General features: G+C 40.1%; 2 protein-coding genes across 4 annotated transcripts; one reads left to right on the top strand and one right to left on the bottom strand.

Annotated features, from left to right (window-relative positions):
* Positions 1-1,658: 1,658 nt before the first annotated feature.
* LOC139942329 (DDB1- and CUL4-associated factor 12-like) lies at positions 1,659-11,368 on the top strand. Of its 3 annotated transcripts, none has more exons than XM_071939153.1 (9): positions 1,659-1,845; positions 3,048-3,416; positions 4,095-4,322; positions 4,671-4,731; positions 5,114-5,412; positions 5,667-5,889; positions 6,453-6,604; positions 7,600-7,681; positions 8,365-11,368. In XM_071939153.1, the coding sequence occupies exons 2-9, from the start codon at positions 3,171-3,173 to the stop codon at positions 8,445-8,447; spliced, it is 1,374 nt and encodes a 457-aa protein (XP_071795254.1). In that variant the 5' UTR covers positions 1,659-1,845; positions 3,048-3,170; the 3' UTR covers positions 8,448-11,368. The 3 variants fall into 3 exon arrangements, with proteins under 3 accessions (XP_071795254.1, XP_071795253.1, XP_071795255.1); XM_071939152.1 differs by having other exon boundaries at positions 1,659-1,831; positions 8,365-11,367; XM_071939154.1 differs by having other exon boundaries at positions 1,660-1,831; positions 7,600-11,363.
* A 184-nt stretch (positions 11,369-11,552) lies between these two features.
* Positions 11,553-19,510, bottom strand: LOC139942327 (uncharacterized). The gene is made up of 9 exons (XM_071939150.1): positions 17,531-19,510; positions 16,768-16,908; positions 16,501-16,590; positions 15,039-15,170; positions 14,439-14,577; positions 13,951-14,063; positions 13,127-13,247; positions 12,669-12,759; positions 11,553-12,083 (listed from the first exon to the last, which is right to left on the bottom strand). Exons 1-9 carry the CDS (start codon positions 19,148-19,150, stop codon positions 11,963-11,965), a joined length of 2,568 nt encoding a protein of 855 aa, XP_071795251.1. The 5' UTR covers positions 19,151-19,510; the 3' UTR covers positions 11,553-11,962.
* Positions 19,511-19,653: the final 143 nt, after the last annotated feature.

The raw sequence follows: 19,653 nt of genomic DNA, 5'->3' as shown, positions 1-19,653 counted from the left end.
GCGCGCTTACATGACGTCACGGTTGCAAATACTGATGACAAACACAAAATCACTGTTGCGTAAACTCAATAACAAGTACATTTTCTTGTTCAAAGGTCAACGGATAGGGCAGGTCGTGATTATTTCCACCATGGTGAGGTTAGACTCACCCGAAAGAGTGCGCCACCAGCAGCATGGGATGGAGAGGTAGCAAGGTACCATGGAGGAATGTTCACCCGAACATTCGAACATTCGATTGACTACTGTTATACTTTAGTCCCTAAAGTAATCGTCGAACTTTATCACTCAGTCAGAAGTTCTCGAAATGACTTTGTCGACGTTTATACCACGAATTGTCGATCAATAAAAATTGTTATTGGCCTGCTGGTAAAAAGTGTCACAAGTTTCAATCTAAAGGCATAGAACATGGAGTTTTGTAATATTTTACAAGTGCAAACAAACGTAAAACCCGTGATTACATTGGATCATGGAGGTAGTTAGTAGAAATGATTGGATGGAGCTTTGAGTGTGCTGAGCCATAATCTGACCCATGTCAAATACCCCGCGCCGCCGCTGCTGCTATCGCCCCCCCCCCCACCCCGATTACACGCCCACCAATACGGTGTCCCGTGTGTCACAAAAACAGCGCCCTCACTATACCTACATGTACAAGCCTATTAATTTTCGTATTTATCATGTTTTACCTGGGCCAAATTTCACTATCATTAAAACTGATTGGCAGAACTAATACTGATTAACAAATTTCTCTGCTAAGCACAAAATGACCAGTCGCACAGTGTACATTAACTTTATGAATTGCATGGCTGTTTGGTAACCTGCAAGTTTCGCTTGGCATGTTTTTGTGCTTACTACACAGTGTGTGGGCCTCATCATACAGCCAGGCAGTTCTTACAGTTGGGCCCTGATATTTGTGAGTCGGCCACCACACAAAATGTGTTTTCTGGCCATATTTTATTTTGCTTTGCATTATGACTTTCCGGTGTCCAACCAGCAAAACCGATTGGCAAAAACTTGAGCTGTTGGGACGTTCTGAGGTCAAGAACCGAGGTAAAATATGGGCAGGGTCGTCCTCAAAAACGCGCGCGCCTCTACAATGTCCAACTTAAATTATAAAGGCAGTGGACACTATTGGTAATTACTCAAAATAATTATTAGCATAAAACCTTACTTGGTAACGAGTTATGGGGAGAGACCAAAAAAACGCCAAATAACCAGCTGCTGGGGAAATTTTATTTCTCGGGTTATGTTTTTTATTGTTGAAATGATTTTACTTTGATATTGTATAAGTCTTCCCACAAAATTATAAATTTCCAAAAGCTCATCCACGTCAAAAACTCCCCTCAGCTTATGTTGAAATAGCGCGAGATTTGCCCTGTCTTTTCGCGAGAACTTCACAGGGTTGAGTAGAATTTTTCACTCAAAATGAGGAGCAGAAAATGCGCGGTGCGCTATACGCGTTGCGTAACGTCGTGCGCAAGCTTATTAGCGCTTCCGACGCAAAATCGCGGGATCGTACATTCCAAGGAATGTCCCCTCGAATCTCCAACGCGCCCAAAACGAGCACACACTCCACAAAACATCGAACCCAGATTCTATCTCATGGGGTGTTTTTAAGTTTTAAGTGACGAGGTTGGAAAAAAAGGGAAAACAGCGCGACGTATTTTCTCAGACCACACACCACCGTGTACATACGATTTGTACGACGTACACACACAACCATTCTTTGTCGAGTCCAAATTGCTTGTCAAACTATGATCATACTCCGTGATTGGTATGATTTTCATGGATTTCAGGATAACAGTGCTTGAAACAACTGAGCAGTACGTATATTGTGAGTAAAATGAGGTGAAAACTGGATTTGTTTTGGTTTCATGATGCAATTGAAAAAACGTTGGTCCAGTTTTCGGACAAAAAATTATGTTTGTTGTTTTTTGTACGTCTTTTAAACATGTGTTTTTTTCCATGAATGAATAGGCCTACGGCTGATTTTAAAACAAATCACCAACCTTGCCAGCTAACCATTAAGTGTGCACTTTTCTTCATCATGTGTGCAAAAAAGTTGTACGCTAGCCTACGGTTATAATTATAAACATGAACTTAAAACTAATAAGTTGTATTTTTAGTTTTTGTGATGTATTGTATTTTTTGTATTGTTTGGTAATGATTAATGACTTTTCTAAAGTGTTGACTGGGGAAGATTTTTGTATCCTAGTAGTACTGCTGCCACTTTTCACTATTTTAACCAAAAGGATTAATAAAGGAAGGAAGGAAGATTAATTATTAAAGTGGTGACAGGATACATAGACATGATAGAGACACTTAGATAACTTTCCGTATGGCGCCACCACTTAATCACTCCTTTTTACAAAAAGGGGTATCTCATTGAGGTAAATTAGATACTATATGAAAAAGTGGTGGCGCCATACGGAAACTTTTCCAGACACTTTTCTATTGACTATTTTGTTTCACAATCTGAGCTTGACAGCGAGCTGAGGTGGAGGGGGGAGGGGGTTAGCAGAAGTAGACTAAAGTCAGATGTATACTGCATGATGACAGACAGTGAATATAAACATCCAACTTGGACTTAATTAGTGTGCTAAATTATTATGCAGCGCAATGAGATTAATAGGTGCCTTGTGATATTTAAACGTGTTATCAGAAAGTCTGAACTAGTATTGAATAGACCTTATGCACATGACGTCATTTCAGTACGGCGTCCTCACCTTGAGGTCAAAAGGAGGTTGTTCATTGGCCAATCTATGTGTGTTTCGAATTTTTCGTCACCGTTTCACCTCAAACATGGCGGCTGGATGACGTCAATGCATAAGGTCTATTGTTGGGTTGAACGTGAATGTGTCAACTTGTTTGTGACAAGTCATAAGTAAACCCTTCCCTGACACTTATGACAGCGGAGCAGGAAGGTTACGATTATTACATCTAATGATTTACTTGTTCTGTATAGGATAACCCAGGGGGCATGGTTTGCGCTTTGTGTTATTACATAAAGATTTCTGTAAATTAAGCAATGCTTTTATTCTTTGCTTTAGAATACAGATACGACTGAACTGATTCTCAAGCCACACTGGTGTGTCCAGTCCATCAAAGAAGACCTTTGAGAGAGAGAGTTAACAAAAACACAGTTTCAAGACCTTTATTTGGAGAAATTATCCATGGAGCTTGAACATGAAAGCTGCAGCAACATCTGTTTGGAGGATAAGATGTCCGTTTTCCAGTACACGCAAAGAAGACAATATGGAACACCCCTGAAGATACCGCGGAAGTTGGATTCGTTTGCAGCAAGAAAGTTACCCTATCTTCTTAAAGAACATGAAATACCACTGGGTACAACGAACAAAGTGTTTGCCTCGCAGTGGCTTTCTGATAGACAGGTCGTGTTCGGAACCAAGTGCAATACGGTAAAGATATAAATACTTCTACGTGTAAACTACCTAAGGCCGAATCTGAGTCAAAAATTACAGCTATTGTTATGACTGTTGCTAATGGTATCTGTTGCTAGGAGGGGTGCTGAAATCTAGCCATAGCCGTAGTTGTAGCCACCGGTTCAGACCTGGTATAATACTTCATTGTGTATCCACTATTTCACCCACACTGTCTTCTCAAATGTAACAAGTTTGATTGCAACATTTTAAATGTTATTTTCTCTGTGGATTTGTACCTTAAAATAATTTTCGTTTCTGGCCACAACCTTAAAGATGTCTTGTCTTCAAAGTACTGATGATTGTTGCAATGTTTACACATTTAAACAAAACAAAATATTATTCCTAACAAACCCAAACCCCTTCAAAATCCAACTGGAAGTTTTGTTTCTTCCTGTTGGACTCTGATTATGGAGGTATGCCTGACCCCATGCAGAGCATAATCAGTTTCCTAGTGCTGTCTTCAGTTCAACAGAGTCAAACAAATCATGCTTTTGATGGGATGGAGTGGTTAGGGGTTTAGAGAAACACTGTTTCACACCATGTGTTTGAAAGTTCTGAATTATTGTGAGGTGAAATTCTCCTCTCTTGATGCCATGATTCATTTACATTTAAAGGTGGATTTTAGCACTCGAAACATTTTCTTCTTGTTTGCAGTTGGTTGTTTTAGATGTGAACACCGGACAGCAGTGCCGTCTACCCATCATCAAAAGCCGGACAGGGCGCGTCTTTGAGAATTGCATGTTCGCTCAGTCTCTGGCGTTCGGCGGGATCCACAGCATTGCTTCCAATCCCAGCAACACATTGTTGGCCACCGGAGCCGATAATCCAGATAATGTTGCCATCTATAAATTACCTTCATTTGATCCACTGTACCTTGGGGAGGTGAGTAGATTCAGAGTGGACTGTGTACCAAGGGCCAAGTACTTATCCCTGAGGTACCTCTTGATATGAAGTGACAAATTGATCTGCTGTAGCGTGTAAAATACAGCACTATTGTCAATGAATCCAGTTTTCTGGCTACTGCGAGAGTTCTTCCATTTCCATATTTTCCCTAAATGTATGGAAGACATTTAATACGCATATAAAGTGAAAAATACAACAGTTTTCCCATGCTGTTGTCAACACAATCTTGTGGTGTTAGTAACCCAACAATGGCAGCATGGCATGCATCACTAGCACGTACAGATTGGTCCGTTTAACTGTGAATATTTTCTTTTTCTCTTCATACAGAACTGCCATAATGACTGGATATTTGCCATTTCGTGGCTGGATGACCAATTTTTTGTCACAGGTAAAAGAACATCTTCAAAAACCATCTCCAACTTTCATGTTTGAAAAATGATATTCTGTACGCCAGTTTTTAAACATTGAAGTTTGTTAACTAAGGTTTGACTTTACACCGATGTGTGTTAGCACTGCATACTCGGTACTTTCCCGAGTTCTGTGAAATTCATACCCACGACCTTTGCAATAGGAGACTTTGAGGCACTAGGTGGCGGCAGACTTACCTGGTAAATTTCCATTGTTTGCTTAGTTCTGAGCATGAGCACATTATCGAGAACAGTGGATTTTACCTGGTAAGTCTGCTGCCACCAAGTGTCCTAAAATGCTCCCATTGTCTTGCAACTAGACAAGTTCTTTTACATAATGTTTACTATTCTCCTGTTTCATAGGCTCTAGAGATTCAAGTATAGCCTTGTGGTCCACAGCGGAAACTTGCTTCAGCAAAGAGAGGAATTTATCCAAGAGCGTCCACCTCTCCAAGAGGCGATCGTCTTCCTCCCGCCATCGTGTCCAAGAGAGGGAACCGTCAGAAGAAGAGACGTCCGAAACCCATCGTAGCACAAGTGAAGACAGTGCGTATAGCTCTACCGAAGATGTGTCGAATCATATATGTCTTAAGGATGTTGCCCGGAAGTATTGCCAAGACAAGGACAAAGTCAGGGCGCTGCAGGTGAACGAGTTCAAGAAGGTATGTTTCAGTTTTAAAAGGAAAAAGTGATATTTTTGTAATTAATGTCAAAAGCTTTTCAAAGAATTCATCATTCCATGTGTTCCATGGAATCATTAATTTTTATAAAATTTGTAGGGATGTAAGAAAATTTCTTTAGACTACACACTTTCCTGAGGGGTAATAATGTGAAGCGCTTTGGGACGCCCTCCGGGTGTGAAAAGCGTATATAAAAATGAGTTATTATTATTCATGTACATGTTTGCACCTCACAGGACCTTGCAGTGCTCACGTCAAACGGCTACATCTACACCATCGACATTGAGACGTTCGACCAGCTGGAGGTAGAGCATCTGAGTTACTGCCAGGAGAATGTCTGCATCGCCCTGTCACGTGACTACTCCCTCTACGCAGTGGGCTCACAGTCCCACGTCACCTTCCTGGATCCACATTCCATGAAGACCATCACCTCTATCTGCTCCCAGGAGAGAGGAAGTGGTAAGGTGTTCATTCTGTTTATAGTCGCCACGCCGATTAATTTAGGTTTTTTAGGATTAGCAGTGCTGTGATTGAAAGAAAGGCAGCTGGGAGCAAGGTTGAAGTGCACCATGGTTGACTAAAGGTTGACTGTTTTGACTCAAACTCCTCCACAATTTGAGGAGGAGACCACAGGCAAATGCTACGGGAGAGAAAGAGAGAGAGGGGGCTAGAGGCATCTGTCTTCTGAAAGGGTCCAATGCCAGCAGGGATAAGCCTATTTAATAAGTAACTTTAAGTTCTCTGTTGGCAGAACAGACATATTTCAATACAACTTTGTTTGGGCACTGGCTTGGTGACCAGTCTTTTTCTTCTATTTTGTGCATTTTTAAATATGACATGCTCTTTTGATCATTTTTATGTAAGGGGCTTAGTATAAATTCTAAATTATTATTATTTGTTTCTTTATTGCAATCGGCCAATTCACAGTTAAATTGCATTGACCAATGACAATTCCAATGTTCCTTGCCTACAAATTGAATTGAACTTCTCAACTAACACCCCCCTCCACCTTTTCATTCTAGGTGTCCGCTCGCTGAGCTTCAGGGAAGACATTGTTACCATAGGAACAGGTAAAGGCTCAATACGCTTCTTCGACATCCGTGGTGGACGGTACCTCCCCGATCGAGCAAAGTCAAAAAAGGAACACGTTCTGAAAACCGGACAGGGGCACTTGGTGGGTAACATAGAAATTAATTGAATTTGTTTGTGCGGTGTGGTATACAAAAAGGTGTGGGTTTTGTCGGTAAATGTAAGTGGTCTCTGTATCTAACTCGTTCATGTTTTCTCAACAAGTCTATTCCTATTTTTGTCTGATTTCTGATTGTGTGTTGTTTTTTTTTGCCCTCGGAAAAAGCAGCAAATTGTTTATTGAAAATTTATTGCCTGTATCATGTACACTGTTCATGTAGGACAACCCTTCTACTCAATAAAATTGTCCTACGTTTTGCCAAGGTGCCAAATATCATGCCTGCCTTTATATTGTTATTTTGGTTTTACAATTTGTGAACTGTATTTTTTGCACTCCTGCATATAACGGCATTTCCTTTTCATTTCCGTATAATCATCACCATGCATGAACTTTTTATTTGTATGTGCGTATTTTGTTTTACTTGTTCCATTAACTTGTTTTCTGATTTAGTCAGTTAGTTATTTATCACTGTCATTAATTTAACTTGTAGTTTGTGCTAATTTATTTATGTTATTCATTTTTGTGTTAACAATACAAAATGCCTAGACATTGCTAAATAATCTTTTATATTTTTGAATCAATTTTTTTCAGTAAAAATGTCAACAGAAGTAACATGAAACAGATAACGTAGTTTTGTATGTTAGAAATTGGGAAACTATGTTAACATACATGTACTACACAACGTAAATTTTTATATGCGGACATGACCTTTACTTTGACCTAATTAACATCGTTATGTGATTTTATGTGAGTGGAAGTAGATCAAACCTTGCGGCCCCTGTGCGCATTTGGGTATAAGCCGCTTGTGGTCGCTATGGTATCTAAAGGATTAAAGGTAGATATGTTTTGGGAAGCTTTAAGTTGCTCGTTAGGGTTAAAGATTTATGGTCTCTAAAGGATTTAAGTATTCCTGTTTGATGTTTTTGTTTTTTCTTGTTTCATCATATGATTCTAACATCCGTTCTTATTCCTCTTGTCAGAATCGTGATGACATGTATTTCGAGCACTTCTATGGAGAGCAACACGAGAATGCAGCGTACACGCACTGTTACGATAAATCAGGTACCAGACTATTTGTAGCCGGCGGCCCTCTACCAGCGGGCCTGTCAGGAAATTACGCAGCACTGTGGCAATAACCCCAGGAATTCTGGGAGGCAAACAGTGTTTGACGTAAGACAGTGATGTGAATTGCGCATGTTGCAAAGTGAAACTTTAAACTGATTTCAGCCCACCAGATAATTAATCTCGTCTCCCGATCTCAAACTTTTTTGAGGGCATGGTGATATTTGCTTCGCTTTGGAAGCATCTGCGAGAATGTCTGTTGAAACAGTTGTAGGGGGCATGAAGGCAGTCGATGGGGAGCGCATAACGCCCCTGTTGCCCCCTGCTTCAGGTTCAAAACTTGCCCTGTAACCGATGGCAAGCTTGTTATTAATCCAATACCCGGATGAGGATTTCAAATTTGTATGAAAAAGAATGATGCACAGCACCAGACGAGAGGAGAGGTCGTCCAGTCCTGGAATCAATTCTAGTGTACCACAGCTTTGAGACTGTATTTTAACATGTAAAATAGAGATTCGCAGGTGCGTTGTTTGTCTGTGGTTCCTGATTGCGCCGTGATACCTTGATGATGCCTTTGATACACATCCAGTGAGCGACCGTCAAATGTGTGGAGTAAACAGTGAAACGTTCCCTTCTGTATCAGCATGTTGACTCGACCTCTTAATGTGTTGCTTCAAATTCAGGGGCTGTTATGAAATGTCGGTCAATGATCTGTCAACATCACCTCAATGGAGAGTTTGTTGTGCCTTCAGTAGCAACCGAATAGTATTGTCAGTCGTAGAGCACTTCTCAGAATGTATGCTGGGTATGGTTACACTACAAAATGTGAGCGTGGAGTAGAGATTGGCACAAAACATCATACACTGTATTTCAAAGCAAGGCGAATCTGCAGGCGTGGAATTTACATGGAGACTTCACATTAGCAAAGACTTCTGCTTGTATGGCCCCCCCTCCAGTGAAACGTCATCCATGGACTGTAAGCTGACGGTCAGCAACATAATTTGGGGCAAGGTTCTTGTCGTTGACTGTAACCCTTAACTGTGTTCTTTTGATTTACTGATAGTTTATGAGGTGTGTTTTGGGGCGAAATCTAAATTATTAACAAAGCAAGACTTTTCAATGTATTATAAAACATGACCACTGTATACCACTTTGGAGAAAATGTTCAATTTTTGGAACGTATGCCCAGACCGAGTGCAAAACACTATGAACTTCTCTTCCATAAAATACACACAGATACCAAGAAGTTTTTTTTTCACTAACTCTTTTTTTTTTTCTCGTTAAATTTGTTAACTAACTTGTGTACCAATATTGTTTTTAAAACAAAAAGGCAAGTTCTGAACCCCCTTGAAATTGTACAATATTTTACCTTTATCAATGAAAATGCTTTGTGAAAGTACAAGGGTCACATTTCAGTTTTAGAAAAAAGAAAGAAAAACATTTAACACAAATTTTGTCATTTTGAAACAAAATATGGAAATCTGCTAAACAAATCTGAAAGCTATCTTTTAAATCGATATCATATATTTTGTCAAAGTTGTTTAATTTGGTTGAACCATCGACCCTTCTGTCTTTTAAACAGGCATCAAATCTTCCCATTTTGATCCAGCATCTTCCTGTTTTAATCAAATTTCCTGCTTCTCTTTTTTTTCTCTCCATCAGTAGTTTTGTTTTGTTTTGAACCACCCTGGAAGAAAATATGTAAAACCTATAGTCCTGGTCGCTGGGAAGCCCTTGTGATCATTTACCAATTTCAGTTTTCCCGAAGGGTCAAATATCATGCCTGCTTTTTTAAAGATGTGAATCTTTGCATCAGGAGTAAAAATCAGTAGACTTTTGACCCCCCCCCCCCACTACATTGAGTATGCAGTGTTATAATAAACATGGGTGCAATTCCAACACTATTATCATATTACAGTCAAAGTGACTGCTCCAGGTCTGACACTCCTGTTTTTTTTTAAAACCACATGTTCCGGTAACCCCTCGTGATCTACAAGCTAGGCTTAGGGTCAGGGTCAGGGTTTGGATTAAGATTAGTGTGTTAACTGTAATATGATAACCTGTTGTGTCATTTCTGCACTTTCTGTATAATCATCACCACGGCCATTATTGATTTTAACACACTTTTTTCCAGTAAAAAATGTGTGTGGAATATTTAGAAATGTAGACAGTATCATATGTCAACATGGAAAGCACTGGAAAATGTCAATTCAAGACATGACCTTTACTTTGACCTTTTTTGTTATTTAGAAGTAGGTCAAGTCTTGCCCAGTCATCACACTGCAAGGTGCACGGTGGGCAAGCATTACATACGAAGAGCGGGACCTCACAATTTAGGGACTTGGAACACTATGTGGACTTACACATGTCCACACTGTGTTTTGTTAAAAAATTTGCACAATATCACTTAATAAGTGTCTTTTTGTAGGGACAAACTGAATGATATGATTATTATGGAATCTCAAGTGATATAAACATCTCCTTGTGAGGAGATACAAAAGTTTAAAAAGTTGGTTTTTCTAGTGTTTAAAGGCATAGTACATTCTTTGCGTGCTTCTTATAACAAAAGTCTGTGATATTTTTGGTGAAGAATTGAAAGCGTTAATAGTGTCTTATTTTTTTATACTTGTCTAACATTGCGCTTACAAGAAACAGTTTTACTTTTCAAAAGTATATGGCTTTGTATGTAGGAAAGTATTTTTCAATGTTGTGTTAGGGCAAGGTAATTTTAAACTAAATTATTGGGATATTTTGCTGTAGCTAAAGTCATTAATGTGAACATTGAGTTTGTTACTCTGGTTATACATGTAGTTCCAACTTGACGTCACAGTGTACAGTCAGCCATCTTTTCAGGCAATGACAGTTGTTTTCTGAACGCCCACCTATGTGTTATGCGTAAACACCACGTGTGGCTGGCAGGAATTCTATCGATTTCCTTGCATGATTGGACGGTGAATTACTTGGCTGGGTAGAAAATTTAGACAGCTCGAAGCCAGAACCCAAGTTGCCCATAAGATCTGGGAACTTTTCTCTGGAAATTTTGTAAGATCTGCCATGTGTTTTCATTGTCTCAAGGGCCATGTCACACGACGCAAATCACAGGCAACCAGTTGCGGGCAATCTCCAAAAAGAAAAGCCATTCACATTTCAATGGTTACCCTTTTTTTTTTTACTTGGATCATAAGACACCGTTTGAAAAATGACTTGTGTGCCACCGTAGTCCTGTAGCATGCACTGCATTTGGTTGCCTCCAAGTCGCCTGTTAAAGTTGCCTCATGTGACAAGGCCCAAACACTGCAGAGTTATAAACAGTTTGATTTCAAAGTGCCAACAGTCATTTCTCAGTGTAATTCATGATGAATGGCATACACTTTAAAGCCAAGTTGTACGCACTTCCTATGGAAAGGAGGTTGAAGTAGTTGTCCTCATACTCGAACCTTCTCAACTTACAACTCTGCTTTGAAGTGCACTAACAATCAAACTAATCTGTAAATACATATTTTGTATCCATATTTATTACCAAAATTAATTTGATGTTGTATGATTTTTATGATGACAATTTTTGTAGTAACCTTTTAATGTACAGATAGCAAGATGCTTTTTGTCGGAGTCCTTACCCCTATACCCCCCAAAAACACACGATGTATTCGGTGCGGTCATTGCATACAGAGATGTACAAATAAACTAAATTTGTAAAAACTTCAAAATAATCGTCTCCTTTTTATTACTAAATTCTTCACAAATGCCTAAACTTAACAAAGCTTCCTTATAAATTCATGATTTGGAAAGTATGAACATTATGCATTGGTGTCATCAGGCTGCCATCTTGGAATAAAACGGTGATGAAATAATTGAAACGCGCCGTATGTACGCGCGAGGCACATGATGGGCAGAATGAGCTACCTTTTTCCTTCTTTTTTTTACTCTAGACGAGATGAGGGCGCCCTTCTTATTGACATCATGTGCTTAAGGTCAATACATTGTATAAAGTGATAACTGGGGGAAATTCATCAACAGCAAAAAGTCTTAATATTGTTTTTCTTGATTGAAAGAAAAGATCCTTTAGCAAAGTTGGATTTATCCAAAAGTCCACTCATGGCACATTCTGAGCAGGTGACAATTGTTCTTGTAGATGGTGTTGTTTGTTACAGTTGAATGAGAATGACGGAGAAAGTATCACGAATATCCTGGGGTTGGTGGTGGGGTGGAGGCTCTATCCCCACCAGGCACTCGATCCAGTCCACCTCCATCATTGGGGAAACAATGTCCAATTTACCAGGTTCAGGTATCAAGAACTGATGCCCAAGCAGTGCTGCTTGGTTCCGATGGTAGAACCCATGAGATCGGTATTGATGATCCTTCAGGATCCGTGTCTGGAACTAGGTACGGGTCCCACTGGCGCCTAGTTGGAAAGAAAAGGCAAAAACAGAAACTTTTTATACACGTACAAATTATTGATAAGAAGTAACTACAAACAGTAAACTTGCGGGTACAACCATGAGTAAAATCTCTTTTGGGAGGAGTGTTGGCTTGTAGAACAGTATACTCTGCTCGTCTTCAGGAGAAATTATTGATAGGTTGGATTTTAAACTTTGCATGGTTGGAGTATAATTAGGTCAGGTTTGCGGTAGCACCATGTGTAAATCTATTTTGAGTAGTGTTATTTCTGAAAACAACTGATGGCTGACAACTCAACTGTTTGAAAATTAAGTTGTGTGAAAAATTCTCCTGGTGACAATCAGGGCCCAATTTCATAAAATTGAATTTTCATAAAAATATTGCTTAACAATTTTCTGATACCAGTCACAAAATGTACTTGTAACATGGTGGTTTGGCTGCTAACCGTATTCTGGTAAGCACAATGTTACCGTGCTTAGCTTCTGTTTGTGCTTAAGCAGCTCTATGAAATAGGGCCAATAGCATATTAGTCGAAACGAGTTCCAAGTTGTAAGTTCAATACACAAATTATAATTTTGTTTTACCCTACCTAATGTCGACTAAGGCATGCATGTTACTCTCCGCCTGGTGATAGAATTGTTGAAAGGGAAACAGTGGGGCGTCTGGTCCAACTAACTCATCTGTGAAAAATCAAACAATTATTTTCAATAAAATGGTTGGAAGGGCATGTACATCCTTACGACTAGTTTAAATATCAATGTTCATAGAGTTGCACAGAAATGGTAACGGTGGTCTTGTAATCACAGGGTTGTGGGTTCAAATCCTACCAAGGTAACTGCTGATGTCAGAATGACTAAAAAAAGTCACATTTTTCTTGGGGACCTTAAGACATTATTTGAAAAGTGGTCCTGTAGCATGCGTTGCAGTTGGTTGCCTCCGAGTTGACTGTAAAAGTTGCCTCGTGTGACAAGGCCCATAAATATCCATTTCCTCAACTTGTTGTAATGGATAATTTGATTTGAGGGAAAAATCAGCTATTTCTAATACCTTTGCCGAAGATGACTTTCATGTTTGCCTGCATCTCCTTGAGGGCTTTCTCCTCCTGCCTCCTCCTCATCTTCTTCCTTTCTTGTTCCTTGTACTCCTCGTGCTCCTCCTCAAGCATCACCTAACAATGAATATGCATGAAATGTTAATGAGATCATTTACATAACACCACAAATCAATTGACCTTACAATTGAATGAAATGTTTTGGTTTTTTGTCTTAGTACCGACTGCAATAAGCCTGTTCGGAGTTCCAGCTCCGCATGTCTGTAACTGCTGACAACGCAATTTGTTGCTCCCTAGTGACCTTTTGACAATATACCTGCTGGTATTGTCAAAATGTCACGGGAGAGCAACATATTGTGTTGTCAGCAGTAACAGACATGCGCAGCTGGAACTCCGAACAGGCTTATTCACACGGAATACGTGTATCGGTCCACTACGCTAGCTAGTGCATGGGTAGAAACCTGGTGCAGCAGTTAACCATGTCAAACTGAATGAAAGTTGCCATGATCAAGTGGTTAGACTGCATGACTTGTGTTTACAAGGTTGTAGGTTTGCATCCCCCAGCTAACCGCTGATTTCACAAGGACTAGAAGACATCTTGTCTAGTTACTGAATTACTGTTTTTATGATGTGTGCTATTAATAATCATAGACGTTAAACCAATGTTTGCATGAGAGAGAAAGGCTGTTGCTAGCTTGGCGCTTATATCCCCTTGTGGGAGCTTGCTGCGTTTCCTTTACAGGAAGATCATCAAATAAACGAACAAACAAACGCCCCAACAAACAAAATAAACAAACAAAAGCAATGATTTACAACATACCTGCATAGTTTTTTCTTCCTCTCGATACAAATCTCGTTGTTTGCTCATAAGTTCTTCAAGTGGTTTCAGTTTTCGGTCAAATGCGATATCTGCCTCCCTAGATGTTTGAATACCTTTAGATAAGAAAACAAACACTACTTTAATTGATGAGCTAATTGCATTGGGGATAAAAAATAAAATTCTTTGGTTTTACTCTTACAGGGATGTGACATAGAGACAATTCCAAATATTGCTTAACAATTGTCTGCTAAGCAGAAATGAGCAGGAATTGTGCTTAAGCAACTCTATGAAATTGGGCCCTGCATTGTACTGTATACTCGGTACTCTCTGAGTCCTACTTCATAATCATATATTTTAAACCAATGGCTGTATGACAGAGATTGACTGTTGCCAGCTTGGTGTTTTTATATCCTCTCGTTGGAATTTGCTGAGTTCCCTTTGAACCTGTAACATTATTCCAAAGGGGTCAATACAATTGGTAAACTGACCTTTGACCTGTGCAGCATCCTTCCTGAGCTGCCGAAGCTTCTTCAAGCCTTTGATGAGATCCAGAGTTTGGGAAGCTTCTTGTTTCTTCTTACGGACTTCATATAAAGTCTTGTCAATCTCCTCTTGCAGTTCAGCTTCCTGGGGGAGGAAAAATATCACAAATGACTGACTGATACAAATCCTCACCTATAGTAATTGACAAACTCAAAGCACAAGAATCCAGGGTTGGATTTCAAAAAGAGATAAGACTAATATTATCTCGAGTTATGGAGAGTTACTCGTCCTGACTAAGGAGTAGTCTTAATATGTTTTTAACATCTCCTAGAACTAGTCCTAAGTTAGGACTAGTCCTAAGCTCTTTGTGACCCCTGCTCTCCTCCAGAAGATGGTCAGAGTATACTGATAAAAACTTCAGGGCCCAGTTTCATTTCAAAGTGCTGGTTAGCGCTGACACCCCGGAACAAAGATATTGACAAAATAAGAAGACCGACGAACATAGGCTAGATAGCTAAGTTGGTAGAGCACCAGCGGTCACAGTTTCAAGTCCTGCTGTAGTAAAAAAATAATAATAATTTCAGCCCGAAAGTGTCTACTCTTACCCTTTTCGAATCTTGATAGGTTTGTAATTCCTTGGCCAGTCGGGCGTCAATCTTCGAGTGAAGTTTTGCTCGTCTTTCCTCAACTTCTAGTTCCGTCTGATATTGACGCTGCCTTTGTCTCTTAATTCTCTCCTGAAAAAGCATAAACAAACAGAGAACTTTTTGTAAACAACTAATAATAATATTCGCAATAAAAAGGCAATTGATTGGCACTTTTAACTTAAGTTTTATAGTGCCTTATCATTCCTGTTAATTGAGCCAAAAACTTGCCAGACACCATTTAAACTTTTGTTATTTAAAGGCAGTGGACACTATTGGTAATTTTCAAGGACCAGTCTCCTCACTTGGTGTATCTCAACATATGCATATAATAACACACCTGTGAAAATTTGAGCTCAATTGGTCGTCGAACTTGCGAGATAATAATGGAAGAAAAAACACCCTTGCAAAACAAGTTTGTGTGCTTTCAGATGCTTGATTTCGGTACCTCAAATTCTAAATCTGAGGTCTCGAAATCAAATTAGTGGAAAATTACTTCTTTCTTGAAAACTTTGTTACTTCAGAGGGAGCCGTTTCTCACAAAGTTTTATACTATCAACAGCTCCCCATTGCTTGTTACCAAGCAAGTAAGTTTTTATGCTAATAATTATTTTGAGTAATTACCAATAGTGCCCACTGCCATTAAGTCATCCGTGTGTACAAAAGCAGGTTTTGAAATAACCCACGGTACCAGCAGCAATTGAGGTGATGCACTGTGCTTTTGCAGTGGTTCCTTCTGCACAGTTCCGATGCAAACTTACAGTTGCCTCATTAGATTGCTCCTTACTAAAGGAAAATTGGCCTACAAAGTAACAAAAAAAAAAAGAACTTTTCCCATATCTGGCCCTAGAAAAGGAAACAAACTCCCTGTTCACATCAGATATTCTCCTTAAATTAAGATATTTAAAAAAAAACGCTCAAAACCATTCCTCTGTTTTACTTCTGTTTAGCTTCTGCGATATATGCTAGGTTCACTGTGAAGTGCTTTGATCTTGTTAAAGTCACCTGGAAATAGAATTTTTTTCTTCAAACATAAGAGTATATGCTTACGAACAATAAAACAATTTTTTTTAGTAATTGTTTGTCACGATTTATATGTTTAAAAAATATATAAAGTTGTTTGGGGGGCTGACTCCGCCTACCCCTTTTGTGACGTCGATCGAGGCAGACTTCGCCTGCAATGCGTATAGTAAACACACGTGCAAAGTACATGTCTGTCCAAGTCGTGAGTTGGTACATTTCAAAAAGTGTTTTTCTGCATTCAGCAGCAATACACCTGGTCATCAAAACACATATAGTGACAAAAGCTTTATTTTGAAAAAATACCACTTCCAGGTGACTTTAAAGATGCTTATATAAATGAACCAATTACTACTTATAAAATATTCGGGTAGTTCAAACTTTAAAAAAAAATCCTTCCTACCCTTTTCTTCTTCCTCTTCTTTATTTTATTCTGAAGTAGATCGAGGAACTCAGACCCAAACAACCTGGACTGCAACGCCTCGACTTTTTCCTGCCAAATAAACAAGAAAGAAACAAACATACAAAATTAAACAATAATAGTATCACTACTTTACTATGGCAGGAAGAACAAGCAATGCTGACAATTTTTTATTAAGTAAACAAATTTTCTAAGCAGTATTTTCTGCTTTTAACAGCTTTAGGAAACTGGGCCCAGCTCCCTTCTTACCTTCAGTCTATTTACTCTCCTGCATTCATATTGCCATGAGGATTCATCTCTTTTGATGCGTTGACTCAGTGTTTCTTTGAGCTCGGCCAACTGTTGTAGAGTTTGCATCAGGTCCACTACCAACTGTCGTCCATCATTGACCTGAATATAACAAATCAAGCAAATGTTTTAATGTAAACAAACTAATATTTTTTTTTCTAGTTTTTGTTTAATCTAAAAGGTCTGTATAGTACGTTTGGTAATGATTCCGAAAATTGATGGCAATACAACCTAGAAGTACAGCAACTTTGGATATAATGCATTTTGAGAAATTTTTCACTTTGAAGTTTTGGGGCTATGAGAAAAAGATTTTTATCCACCAAAATTTGAATCTGACTGACAGTAACTTTTTTTAGATTGTGTATCCTAATGCAAATTATTCTTCCTGAGTGGACATACAACCGCTCCAGATTTTCAGCAACATCTAAAAAATGCACTTTAGAAATATATAACTTTCACCTGTTTTATGGTAGAGTATACATTACAACTATAAGATAGGGTTAAAACAAACAGGGAGTTGTACATATTAAACCAAACGTATACAATCCTTTTGGGAAAACTTTTCGTATCCTGCCAGCAGTTTCTCACTTATTGTTACAAAAAGGAATGCCTCATTTGAGTAAATTTTCTCACAATGAATGAAAAGTGGTGGCAGGATCTGGAAACTTTTCCATCTTTTGGATGGAAAAATTGGAAGTTGTGGAGACATTCATAAAACACTCACAGTGTTTGCTTTGGGTGTATTTTCATTTGTTTTCAAAGGGTGGCCAATCTTCCTCTTCATCAACCAGTCTTTCATCCATTCCTCGTCCTTATCTCTTTGAGATTTCTCTGGCACAATCTGAGGAGGCGGCGGAAGTCGATTTTGATTTGAGAAGGGGAAGGGCCTTGGAACAAATCCTGGATTATGTTGATGCCTCGAATCTGGAGGAGGCATCCGTGGTGGTTGGAAATTCGGATGTTTTGAGTGAAATGGTTGGTGCATCCTTGGAGATGGGTGTGGTCCTGAAGGGTATGGTCCTGAAGGGTGTGGTCCTGATGGATGCAGTGGTCTAGCTTGGGAGGATCCTTGAGGGAGTGGTTCTGGAGGATGTGATCCTGAAGGGTGTGGTCCTGAAGGTTGTGGTCCTGAAGGTTGTGGTCCTGATGGATGCAGTGGTCTAGCTTGGGAGGATCCTTGAGGGAGTGGTCCTGGAGGATGTGATCCTGAAGGGTGTGGCCCTGAAGGGTGTGGTCCTGATGGAAGTAGTGGTCTAGCTTGGGAGGATCCTTGAGGGGGTGGTCCTGGAGGATGTGATCTGAATGGCTCTGGTCCATCTCGCTCATGCAAACCGCCAACCCCTGGTAGATTTTGTTCTTGGTGCTCATGGTGAGGTGGATAATAAGGCTGCTGGGATCGGTGATGGGGCTCCCCTCCGAAGTGGAGTCCAAACTGGTGTGGGTGGGGTTCGGGTTGTTGAGGGCGTGGCCCTTGCTTCTGTTCATACTGTTGGTTGTGTTGCTGGTCTAGATGATGTAATCTTGGTACTTGATGTTGGTTGTGAAAGTTTCTTTGAAGTAGTTGGGTCGGTCGAGTCTCGGATTGGAGTGGATCCGTTTGATTTTGACCAGACGGGGCAGGTCTTAATGGATGTTGTCGTTCCCTTGACATTCTCTGTTGCTCTTGAGGGGGCCGTTCACTTGATGAGGACTGCTCCATTGAAGATGGCAAAAGATTTGCTGCTGCTCTGTTAAAAGTTGGAGCGTTCCTTTGCTCCGAATGGTTTCCACTGTTTGAATTATTCTGTCTCACATTACTGGCGACAGAATGTTGCCAATTCATGGTGGGATCTTGTGTCTGGTTTTGATTTCTGAAAGCAAAAGGTGGTGGAGGAACCTGCCAGTTTGGCGTCTTGTTTGCTCCCTGGGAGGAATCCCATTCCTGGGAAGAAGACACTAAGGAACTGGGCGTCATACTCGCCATGATGCCCGATTGCGGGGCAACGGATGGATTGATTCCAGGCATCTGCCTGCTGCCTGGAGGCAGGGCACCAAGCGGATTGGCACCGGGTATCTGCATGCCATGAGGCGGGACACCAGTCAGAGAATGTCTGGCTATCGGAGGCCCTTGATGATGGCCCAAAGCTGCACCCATCTGTGACCTATCTCCACCACTAGCAGGTTCTCGTTGGTTGTTGCGCTCGATAGAGATTCCAGACAAGAACTGATCTAAAGCTGCTGGGGTATTTGAAACTGGCTCGGTCCGGTTTGGTTGATGTCGATGTTGAGGAACATTCTTCCCAGGATCAAAACCGTCTTTATTTTGGCTCCACCGACTGCCTCCTTGCCGCTGACCTCTATCCATGGTTTCACTCTTTCTTGGCCTTGCTCTATGCACTGGTCCTTGCTCTAGTAATGTTCTGAAAGTCTATGGTCTCACAGTAAACTAAATTATCAACCCACAACAACAATCATATCATATGCAGCCGAAAAAAACTCTGTTCTATCCGCATCCACACAGACTCGAGAGGAGACCACACTTCACCAAGCAGTCAATATGATCAAACTCAAACAAAGCTGCTTAATTTATAAACAACCCTGACCAGAAGTTTGTAATATGCTGACTTTTGATTGTTGTCTTTTATTGTTGAATTCTTGTAGCGGCTATCTTTAGAAAGTTCAAACACATTCCCCGCCGTCCGTCCGTCCGGACCGTGCAGCCGCAGTTCGCCGACATGTGTGATCGATTGAAATTTGATCGTCACCTGGCTACAGACTGGTGCCTTGCTATCCTATTGTATTTTACACGTGTTCGGGCTCTGGGTACAGACACAAATTACTGAGGTCTTGTCAGCTTGCAAAAATTTC

The sequence above is a fragment of the Asterias amurensis genome, chromosome 9 (genome assembly GCF_032118995.1).
Source record: "Asterias amurensis chromosome 9, ASM3211899v1".
Classification (NCBI taxonomy): domain Eukaryota; kingdom Metazoa; phylum Echinodermata; class Asteroidea; order Forcipulatida; family Asteriidae; genus Asterias; species Asterias amurensis.
This window is presented reverse-complemented; position numbering and strand designations above follow the sequence as displayed.